Raw genomic sequence first — 11769 nt, 5'->3', positions numbered from 1 at the left:
AAGTTTTCTGTTGCATTTTCAGTAGTGTAGGAACGTCCTCGTGGCCTGACCAGCTTCTCTGGAATGTTTATGGCGAGGCTGAGCTTTATAAAGTTTGCCCCATAAACATTCTGATGAAGCTTCAATTTTGTTGTTACAGTGAGATCATCTCCTTCCTCATTAAGCTTTCATGCTGTGTCAGTCTATAAGAGTAACACAAGCTTGAAAGAGAGAAGAGCCAAAGAGAAGGCAACTCTCAAAATAGTATAAAGAGTTGGCCTGTTGCTGACTTCCTGCCCATGTGCTTAGTCAGTTAAGTGTGATTTGATGGTTCTTGTAACCAGCTTTTTCTTCATCACTGCTGTCCTGCTAGAAATAAATATTTCTTAGCTTTTTAGCAACTGTAGATTAAAAAAAAAATGAAGGGGGGGTGTATGAAACCAAGAATGCTTAGTGGCTAAACACCACCCAGTATAAAGCTTACTGTTAACTTACTCCTATTTTAGTACATTACAATGAGTCAGAGAACTCAACTATGATAAACCACGTAATTTAAAAGCTTGAGAGGACAAGGCATTTGATCTTCAAAGGGCTTTCATCTTCTGCAATGGCACAGGACGTATGCCAACATATCTGTCTGATTGCAGGGTAGGGTTGGTTTGGGGTTCCATGTTCAGGCAGTAGAGATTTTGCTGATGTGGTTTTCTTTTTAAAGGGATGTAAACTGTAAAAGAAAAAAAAAATAAGAGCAACAACATGGGACTATCTCCCTATATAAAAACTTCTTTTCTCTTGTGTGCAGCGGAAAGGAAGCCTCCTTTGTTTAACATGAACGCAATGAGTGCCTTATATCACATAGCGCAGAATGAATCCCCTACACTACAGTCTAATGAATGGTGAGTATTGCTGAGGGAGGAATGTTGTAGGGGATCGCTGTAAATGGAGTGCTTTGTCACTCTGAGTTCTTGAAATGGCTGGAGCCCTGTTGGGAGGATGTGAGCTGGAAGGTTCTCATTAGATTCACTATACATTTCATATACAAAATTGACCAWTTACTAAATATACGTTTGAGACTCTTCAGTGTGGAAGGAACAGGACAGGCTGCTGGAAGAACTTAAGATCCTGTAAAAAATTCCGTTTGTGGGTCAGTGAACTTTGGAAGCTCCCAAGCTAGCCAAAACTGTGGGTTTTGGTGGTTTTTTTAATCACAAACCACACTGTCAATTTCTAAATCTTGTTTTGTACTGCTTTGCAAGATGAAGACACAGCTTGTGTGTGGCAAGTGTCTGTTACATAAACTTCAGAAGAATAAAGCACAGTAGTAACATGTTGTACCTCCCAGCCTCAACAACTGTCTTTTGAAAATAGCAAATACAGTAAACTAATTTCAGAAGTTGAAAACTTCTTAATTATGGTTTACTGAACCATAGTCCTTGGCCTAGGAGCTGCAAACATCCAGAAGTGATTATCTGGATTCCTTAATGAATTAAACTGGGTTGTTAACTTAGGTATTTTTTCCCTCTCCTTGACACAGGTCTGATTATTTTCGAAACTTCGTAGATTCTTGCCTCCAGAAAATTCCTCAAGACAGGCCTACATCAGAGGAGCTTCTGAAGGTTGGCTTGCTTGTCCTTTCTGTTTTCCATGTGGTATTAAAAGGGGCTGGCCCTGTGATGATCTCTCCTTCCTACTGTGCAAGGTTGTGCTTAATGATGCTCGAACACCTTTGAGCTGGGAGTGCTGTGGGGTGTACTGAGCTGGCATTCCTGGCTTTACTGCCTGTCTGCAATGTCTCAGAGAGTTCCCCAGGTGACTTCTAAGCCAACCTTTGGGGTTTGCATCATTAAAGGTCGCTCCACCAAGTCACACTGGATAGCCATCAACTTGTCAAGACTTTTAGTTTCTAAACTCAATMATTCCAATGATTATATTTAATCTTGACAGAACTGCCATGCATTAGCTAACAAACACCTTTTATTACTTCCCTCTGTGTTTTATACTGTGTACAATCCAGACCTGAAATCCACTGTTCTAGTGGTATCCCTGGGGAAAAGGGAGCAAAAGAAAGCAGGTTTTCCTCCCTKTATTTTTCTTTGGTGTGAAAAAGCCTCAGCAGTCTGCAGGATTTATTTYTTAGCTTCTTTTTAATTCTTCATTTGTGCTCCTGAATGCTGCAGGTACTTGGCTTTGCTCACTCTAGTCTGGAGACAAAGCCAGTGGGGTGGATTGTTGCAAAAGGCTGACATGTGAACARTACTCACACAGAAGCTGGGTGTTAGAGCTGCTTTTTTGTGTGACTTTGATGGATTTCCTTTGTGGCATCAGGTGGCATTCAGAATTTTGCTAACTTGTCATTCTCTTTACAGTGCTTGTGACATTTTGGGTTTCTTTTTATCTTGGCCCTGTTTCTGCTAAACAGTGCTTTTCCAAAATTTTTGCATTGCAGGGAAATGGATGCTATTTATGAAGGTTTTATCAGTACCTTTTTTGCCTGTTTTTACCTAAAAATGGCTCTGAGGACTTGTGCCTCTTTGAAAAMTGCCTATTCAGAAACTAAATGCAATTATCCAGGAAAGGTTTCGGTGTGGGTGTATAGTCCTGCCATTTCAGAATTCTACAGATTGGTTTTATTTTGAGCAATGTGCTGCAATTAAAGAGAACATTGATGGAAATGAAACRTTTGGGAACGTATTCCTTCCATAACTATAGTCTGAAACAGCTGCATGCCACTTCCCAGGGACAGGTAGGGAATGTGCCATGTTGGAAACAGCAATGCAGTTCTCCAAAGGAACAAAATGAAAGTAGTGGTGGTGTTAATAATGACTCATGCTTGCACAGCACATTGCATCTGGAGACTGCAAAAGCTGCTTCTGACATACACAGACGGTTCTTGCTATACCTATTGGCAAAATGTAGCCACCTTTGCAGAGAAATGTGAATATCTCCAAGAGAAGAGCAGAACATGGGGAACTGTTCCAGGACCGAGCTTTAAGGTTCACAGCCTATTTTATGAYTCAGAGCTGTATGATGAATATTTGATTCACAAGCTTTTCTAAACAAGGAAAAGGATTTTATACTGAGAGTTAGCTGATGAGTTAATTAACATTTGGTTAAAGATACTAGCCAGTCTAGCACCTTTAGCTTTTATCTGGTATTGGTTGCTCTTCCCTCACTAAACCACAAGTAGATAAGGTCTCTGAAGTCTAGGTTTATACTGAAAAAGCTTTCATGGTATGTAAAATGCCATTTCTGRGTTTTTACACCTTTATTTTTTTGGTGGAAGTCTGCCATCAGAAAGCAATCATTCTGAAATCTRTCTGGATTGTGAAGTCTAAAAATAATGCCAGTGTAAGCTGTGAAGGTGTTCTCCTCCTGTGCAGGGAAGAGGGCTAATAAACCCAGCTAGAGCCCATCATTGTGTCCTCAAAGCATGTGCATTGGAGGCATGAGAGGTCACTCACCTATTTGTGTGTTCTGCAGCATATGTTTGTTCTTCGAGAGCGGCCCGAAACAGTGTTAATAGACCTGATTCAGAGAACAAAGGATGCGGTGAGAGAACTGGACAACCTGCAGTATCGTAAAATGAAGAAGCTTCTCTTCCAGGAGGCCCACAATGGCCCTGCAGTGGAAACACAGGAGGAGGAGGAGGTGAGGGAAATGTGGATTTCATCACTGAACCAGAGAAAATGAGACTGTCATTTAAATAACCACAATTCAGATATTGCTGAAATGAAGGGAGGCTGTTTACACACCTGGCTGTAAACACTGTCTCCCTCTTTGTGCTTGGAAAAAAGCTACCTCAAGGCACAAACAAGGACAAACAGGGTAGATGCCTAGTGCTGGCAAGAAGCTGTGCCATGTGTTCATGCTTGAACAGTCAGCTTCCAGTCCTGTAAATCCTCGCTTTCTTTGCCTGCATATGAGGCTTCATGAAGACTCTTTAGCAATTGTAGTTAACCTCTGTTTTGACCATATGTACTGAGACCATTGTTCTAAGACAGAGATTTTTATTAGATTTATTAAAAGACAAAAGGAAAAAGAGGTCGTCAAGGAAATTGATTTATCTTTTTTGGGTTGAGTGCTGCAGTCAGCACGCAGAGATGGAGGCTGAATTCCTGTTCTCATGTGCAGAAGGGAAATCTGCAAGGTGCAGGGTCCCAGCTGAGCACTCAGGTGATGCTGGTGTCACAGCAGTTTCTGGTGACACGCTATAGCTGATACATGATAGAGTTCAGCTTGTTAACAGGCTTGCTGTTGAAAAGAATCTGACATCAGCCAGTTAATCTTGACAAGGCTGACTCTTTCTCTCCCCAGCATCCCACAAGAAAAACGTTTCATGCCAATGCCTGGAGGGTGGAAAGGGCCGTGACATGGCAGGTGCATGCCTTTAGAGAAAAATGGAATGAACGTTCCATTTGGTAATGTCTGCAGGTACCACTGGGATGGGTTTGAATTTTCTTTACAATTCCTTTCTCCTAGGAACAAGATCATGGTGTCGGCAGGACGGGAACAGTGAATAGTGTCGGAAGTAATCAATCCATTCCTAGTATGTCTATCAGTGCCAGTAGCCAAAGCAGTAGTGTTAACAGTCTTCCAGATGCCTCGGATGATAAGAGCGAGCTGGATATGATGGAGGGGGACCACACCGTGATGTCAAATAGCTCTGTCATTCATTTAAAGCCGGTAAGCTCTGGGTTCTTACTGACAACTTTGGAAGTGTAAAGTGGGAGAGAATTTGACCAGCACAAAGTCAACTCTTCTCATTGCCAAGTCATTATCTGCTTGGTTATATTATTGTGCCCCAAATATAAGAATGCGCACTGGAGACTTGGGAAAATTGCTGTGAATGTGATTTATTTTTGCTAATTCACTAAAAATTACTTTACTAATGGAATGGTTTCAAAAGCAGTTTGCTTTATCGGGAGGAGTTAKAATGGCATGTTGTAAATAGGTTTGTTTTGTGGATGCCCTTAMTTTGCACAGCACTGCCTTGTGGGACCACAGGATGTGGGAGTTCCCCTTTTTGCCCCTTTGTTAGAGGATTCTAAAATGCAGGACCCAACAGCAGTAGCTAAAGTCTGCAGCATCCAGCTTCCCAGCACTTGATTTGAATATGTGGTTAATGAATAGAGGTGTATGGAAAACGAAGTACAGCAGAAACCACTTCCTTGCTTTCCCTCTGCCAGATGAAGGCTGGGCTGGGGAGTGTCCTCTGAGCTGGGCTGCTCTTGGCATGGAGGGGTTATCACTCGTTTGCTCAAAGCACTACCGTTTCCATGGGTAATGATAGGTGTGGCTAGAAAGTCTTGTTCTTTGCCCAGATATGCAACAAAGACACAGGTATTTCCTCGGGGAGTTAATTAGTRTATCATATCTAACTAGTAATCTCTCTGTGATGAATGACAAACTCAAAATAAGAACGTGGAATACACCATGACAAATTTTAAAATTTGCTTTGAGGTATTTCTGCAGTGGGTGTAATGAAAATCTCCCTCTGTCTTTCAGAGTTACAAAGGTGTTGTTTTTGTCTTTCAGACTTGATAAAATCTATTATAGCTTTTATGTTTTGTTGAAGTAAATTGTTAACTCAGCTTTCAGTTTTCCTCTTTTTTTTCTAATTTTCAGCTTTAATTARTAATCTTCATCTTAGTAATAAAAATTCACAAGAAATTTCTGAAAGCAAAGGTCCTAGATCAGAACTCTTCTTGCAGTATATASCTTCATTGGCAGGAGGATGTTTCAGGGCTGATGAATGTAACATGTTATTTTCTTCTTTTAAATAAAAAGATGAAATTAAAAACCTTTAGTAACACAGTTTCTGTTTGTTCTCTGACATTAATATTTGCTAATAAGGAGGAAGAAAACTACAGAGAAGAGTCGGATCCTCGGACAAGGGCATCAGAACCCCAGTCTCCTCCCCAAGTATCTCGCCACAAGTCTCATTATCGCAACCGAGAGCACTTTGCTACCATACGCACAGCGTCGCTGGTACGTAGAGGGTTAGTTTGGGGCAATTCTACAGGAGAGGATGCTTTGAACACAGCTCTGCAAYTTCTCAGAGCTTGCAGGATATCACCAGAATATGAGCTATCTTCCTTGGCTGAGATACCACCGCTGAAATAATTTAGTGTTGGTTAATAAAAGCTTCAGTGAGACACCTGGGCAAATGTAATTTGTGTATATTAAATAGTTTCCTACTATTTTCCACACAACTCAGTGTGCCCAGTAGAATATAGGAAACCATTTATAATAATAAGCTGGTTTATATTTTCATATGCATATTATGAATATTTGTGTATGTGTGTGTGTGTATGTATCCACCCTCATTGTATTAGGCTAAAAGGCCATTATTTAGTACCAGCTTTATAACAATTGTACTGTTTTTCTGCTGGAGCCCGTGTGAGCTTATCTCCTACAGCAGAATTGAGTTTTTAATCTGCTCTGCTGCCATTAGGATGTGTGCTTTTCTTTACAACAAAATCATATTTCTTAACTGAATCGTTTTCTTTTGTGGTTTGAAGACTGCTGAAAAGCAGATTAAGCAGCATTAACTTCCTCTGGCCCGATGTGGTTATCTTCCTAGGTGACAAGGCAAATGCAGGAGCACGAACAAGACTCTGAGCTCCGAGAGCAGATGTCTGGCTATAAACGTATGAGAAGGCAGCACCAGAAGCAACTGATGGCATTAGAGAACAAACTGAAGGCAGAGATGGACGAGCACCGCCTCAGGTTGGACAAAGATCTGGAAACACAGCGTAACAATTTTGCTGCAGAAATGGAAAAGCTAATTAAAAAGCACCAAGCAGCCATGGAAAAAGAGGTAGGAGGTTATGGTTTGTCAGACCAGCCCATGCTTGTTGATTATGTTGAATTGTCCRCTTCCCCTCACTGATGTAGAGATGACAGTGTGGACTCTTACATGTCTTGTTTTCAGGAGCCAAGCAAATTGCTAATTAGAAAAAGGTTAATACATCACCTTCTTACACTAAGGGGTTAYGTAACTAGAGGAAAGGTATGTCCTTCACAGCAGTGTGTTACACTGAATGTTAGAATCCTGACCCCAGAAAAAACACTGAGAGAGTTTTCCTCTCTCTTGCCATGTTTGTGCTGTCAATAATTGCCTGCCATTGAGTGGTGTAGAGGCAGCTTAGCCTGCAGAGAAATGTGCAGCTACACTTAAATGTTCACTGTCTAGTTGTGTATGGATATGGGGGGGCTATGCTTTTAAATAATTGATAATGAAGTGGTGCTGCCTACAGCAATTATTATCGATTTTTGTTCATCTCTGATCTCTCAGTGGACAGCTGACTATATAKTTTATCACAAGGTGTTGACTTGGTTAGGCAAGATTAGCAAAACAATAGGGCTGAGGGAATGTGGCACTGGAAAAGGACTCGGCTGGGTGCCTTGATGGCATGGGGAATGAGGAGAGAGTGAGGGCACGCTCCTCTGACTTGACTTGTCCAGAGGTGTGGTGAGTATTGTGGTGACTGCCATGAGTTCTGGATCTTGGGACTGAAATGGGACAAGATCTGTAACCCACTGGGGCTCAAACTGACTTGTGCTGGATTTGCTGTAGGCTAAAGTGATGGCCAATGAAGAAAAGAAGTTTCAACAGCATATTCAGGCCCAACAGAAAAAGGAATTGAACAGTTTCCTGGAGTCTCAGAAGAGAGAATATAAACTCCGTAAAGAGCAGCTGAAAGAGGTAAATCATCTGCAGTGAGAAATGTGTGATACAGTGTGAGATTGGTGAACATGCAAAAATAACAGTGACACTGTGCATGAGCAATCTTCCACAGGATTGCAGCAAGTTCTGCATTTCATGAGCAGAAGTCCTGTGTGTACTGTGTCTGATCTATTTATTTATTGATTTATTTATTTATTTATTTATTGGTACCTGTATGTTTATCTTGTGAAAGTACAAACCTCTCCATTGTTAAATATTGCTTTTTAGCCAGAAACATGCAAGTTTGGCCGTCCTAAGGAATGAAAAAATGTATTTTAGGACCTTTCTCRTACCTTGTTGTTGCAGATAGTGGCCATTCACTGCAGCAGTTCATTAAGTTTCTTATCACTTAATAYTACTGTACAGGAGCAAGAGAACAAAGCAGTTAAGATGATCTGCATTTTTTGTAAGGAAAATACCTGTAAAGCACTATTAATTTTAATGGAAAAAGCTGTGTAATTATTTCATAATCATTGAATCTTAGTGAAAATAGAGGTCTCTGTGAAATGCAGAGAAACTGTAGAATCAAACTTCCTGATTCTTTTTGTGGAGTTACTGAAACTGTAAGCACTATAAATAATTTTTTTGAAAGAACCATTTAATGCTCAACCATCAACTTGTGTGACACAACTTTGGAACTTGCTCCAAAGGGTAATATTCCCAAACATAGGCATTTCCCAGGAGAAAAAAAAAGGCTAAAGAGCAGCAGAGCCAAGACAGATCTAACAAAAGCTATAGTAGCGTGGGCTCTTTGTAATAACATAGAATCCTTTTCTAAGTGGGCAGTAGATCACAGAGCACCAGRAAAACACTAACGAAATACAGAGGAGTTCTGTCTCTTACTTCAGTTGAAATGTATCACAACAAGTCTTAATAACTGCATGGGCATCTCTAGTATGCAATTCAAGCAAGCAGAGTCTTTTGCCAAAGATACTTTAAGCTATGTATTCAATGTAGTACAAATGTGGAAACTCTTTTAAGTTTTACCTGTAAACTTCTTTACATTGTTTTTGTAAGTTATGGCATCTCAGCRAGCAGCTCTGCCTTGATGAGTTACTGTAAAATGGGTATGTGCTCTGATCAAGCAAGACACAAAAGATTTTCTGATGTACTTTGTGTTGCTGGAGTTCTGTTTGAACAACAGGACGTCAATGCTTTCCTTCTCTCAGTCCTTTGGGAGCCTTTAAAAATGTTTTGTCAGGCAGTATGGCAGTATATCCAAGTGCTTTCAGTGGCAACCCATCCTTTTGACGTTTTCAGCTAATATGCAGGTCTGGAAAGGGTGGACATAAACCAGTATTTTGGCCAGTGCAAAAAAAAAAGCTGTAGTTAAATCTGCTCCACTGTRATTTGTTTCCTGGTATTTCCTTAGTGTTCCTGATATGATGTGATGCATTTTGAAGAGGCTGAGATGGCACCAACCTTGAGATGATAGGGTAGAACTTAGTTTAGTAGTTTATTAGTCAAGTCTGTCCAGTTCATGACCAAGGAACTTAATGTAACTATTTCACAATTAATTACCTTGCCATTATCAGGAGCTGAATGAAAACCAGAGCACTCCAAAGAAGGAGAAGCAGGAGTGGCTCTCCAAGCAGAAGGAGAACATCCAGCATTTCCAGGCAGAGGAAGAGGCCAACTTACTGAGGCGTCAGAGGCAGTACTTGGAGCTGGAGTGTCGCCGCTTCAAGAGACGGATGCTCCTGGGCCGCCATAACYTGGAGCAGGACTTGGTTCGGGAGGTAAGGAACAGGCAGAAATGAGCCCTGGATGCACCTGTGTGAAGTGCATCTCACAGGAGCACCTGCAATCCACCTGAAATCAAACAGAAGTGTTCGTTATCACATCTAAAGCRTTTTGGTAGAGCAATGGTTTGATGCTTTGCGGTGCCATCTGGTAATCCTTGTGGCATCCGACATACAGATGAATGCCCTGCTCCAAAAAGTCATCAGACACAACAGTTAACAGAAAATGCTTACTGTGGATCCTGTTGAGCATCTAGAACAGGAAGAAGAAAAGTGAAATGAGGAAGGAAAAATTACCGGTGGTGTTGCTGTCTGCTGCTGATAAGACCAAGAAATTCTGTGGTCTRTCCTCAAATGCCTTGGAAAGAGAGAAATGCCCTTGCGAACAAAGTGAAATGTCACTTTGTGAACGGAAATCCAAGTGAGTACAAAGAACCTAATAATTCCCTCTGTCCTCCTGTTAGGAGCTAAACAAAAGGCAGACACAGAAGGACCTGGAGCACGCCATGCTGCTGCGTCAGCACGAGTCCATGCAGGAGCTGGAGTTCCGCCATCTCAGCACCATCCAGAAGATGCGCTGCGAGCTGATCCGGCTCCAGCACCAGACCGAGCTCACCAACCAGCTGGAGTACAACAAGCGCCGGGAGCGGGAGCTGCGGCGCAAGCACGTCATGGAGGTCCGGCAGCAGCCCAAGAGCCTGAAGGTACTGAGTGATGTAGGAGCTCTGAGGGTACTAAGTGATGTAGGAGCTCTTGAGCTGGTTGTAGTCAAGAAGTGGTCCATGGAAAAGTGATCCATTACAGCCCGTTGCAGTGCAGGCAGGGCCAAGGTGTTTTCAAGCTTGTTAATTTGAAGAGCACCATAGCAGTGGTGATCAGGGTTGCAGGGTACTGCAGGCAGGCCACAGCAGTACCATTCCCTCCTTTTATTTGAAAAGCTCTTCTCAGCAATGTCCCTTCCTTTTTGGGGTAGTCTAAAATGCATTTAATGTTTGCAGTACACTTTTTTTTTCCCCTCCTACACCATTTTCTGATCCTTCTCTCCCCCATATACAAAAATAAAATCTGTATTTCTGTAATGAAGCAGTGTCATTTAAAAACAAAGCCCAAAAGCTTTGTGTTGGTGTGTGCATCAAAATTAACTGTGCTCTCAGTCTTGGCTAACTCACCTGGTTAGTGGTTTTATATTAAAGCTGGCATGGTGGCAAGTGGAGAGTGGGAAAGAGAGAGACACCAGCCAAGTGCCRTGTCCTCAGGAAGCTCCTGGCAGTGACCTTTGCTGTGTTCTCTCCTGAGTTTTTCATGCTGCCCTTGTAGCTGTGGTGGCTGACCAGAACTATGGGGCCTCTGTAATTGAGGCTTTTAGTGTTCTCGTTTAAGCCTTCACTTCATCCGAAGAAGTCCAGTGGTTTATTCTGMAGTGTCTGAGAAGGGAGTATAAGGCCTTTCACAAAGCTGCCTGGTACATTTCCTTTGAGGGGGCAGATTTCTTCTCTCCACCCAGTTTTCAGCTGTGCCAGTAACAGAATTTCTGAGTGTATGGCATACTGAGCATGGGGTTTCTTTGTTGTTTTACATCTTTCCTCTACATGATATTTTCCATCTTAGTTCTCTCCACTTGCAAGTTACCTTATTACAGAGAAAATAACCTACTTGAAAACAGAACTTCAGAAAAGAAAAAAATATACCTGATTTGCCAATATTAGAATAAAATTAAATAGTGAAAACCTGGCTTGTGAGARCAAGGGACCATCTGATCACTGTTGAGAATCTCCAAGGATATAGTGTATAAATAGCTGATGACTTCACAGGGAAGCTGTGCTGCACTCTTGAGCTGAATAAAACTGAAGCAGCTGTATTAGGTTGATCCCTCTGAGATTAGCATGAATGAGTTCTGCCTCCCCAAGGTGATGTGGTGCAAACACGAGTGGGCAGCATGTCCGTTCTCCTTGCCTGGCTGCAGTCGGGACAGCAGGATCTGTGGTACCTCTGTGCTGCAGGGGCTTGGCTGCCCTCTCACCCCTGCAGACTCTCCAACCCTTTCCCTTTTCCRGGGAGCACGGGGCTGGAGCGTTTGGCAGGGAGCATGGAAAGCTTGCACTTTGCTTTGCATGGCTGTTCTGTGATTAGTGAAGGATTTCAGGCTTGAGCTGTCAATCCTGCACCTTTGCGTACACGCAGTGCTAATAGCGCAGCCCGTGGACAACCGTTGGGTTTGTAGCACAATCCCCTCTTTATCGAGGCTGTTYTCTAGCATTAACTCCTTCTCCTGCTTCTGACTAATGCAGGCAAGTATTTTTAATTGAATAGATAATTTGA

At 42.1% G+C, this 11769-nt stretch overlaps 1 protein-coding gene across 2 annotated transcripts in view; it reads left to right on the top strand.

Moving 5' to 3' along the window:
- TAOK1 (TAO kinase 1) overlaps positions 1-11769 on the top strand; it is a 64839-nt gene that overhangs the window by 41667 nt on the left and 11403 nt on the right. For both annotated transcript variants that reach the window (XM_057371987.1, XM_057371986.1), the window contains exons 9-17: positions 782-875; positions 1514-1595; positions 3460-3627; positions 4459-4662; positions 5833-5967; positions 6563-6799; positions 7559-7687; positions 9244-9447; positions 9915-10154. In XM_057371987.1, the coding sequence (XP_057227970.1) occupies positions 782-875; positions 1514-1595; positions 3460-3627; positions 4459-4662; positions 5833-5967; positions 6563-6799; positions 7559-7687; positions 9244-9447; positions 9915-10154 (1493 nt within the window). The remainder of the gene's footprint in view (positions 1-781; positions 876-1513; positions 1596-3459; positions 3628-4458; positions 4663-5832; positions 5968-6562; positions 6800-7558; positions 7688-9243; positions 9448-9914; positions 10155-11769) is intronic.

This window comes from Malurus melanocephalus, unplaced genomic scaffold (assembly GCF_030028575.1).
Source record: "Malurus melanocephalus ecotype Western Australia unplaced genomic scaffold, MMel_1.1 scaffold_162, whole genome shotgun sequence".
Lineage (NCBI taxonomy): Eukaryota > Metazoa > Chordata > Aves > Passeriformes > Maluridae > Malurus > Malurus melanocephalus.
This window is presented reverse-complemented; position numbering and strand designations above follow the sequence as displayed.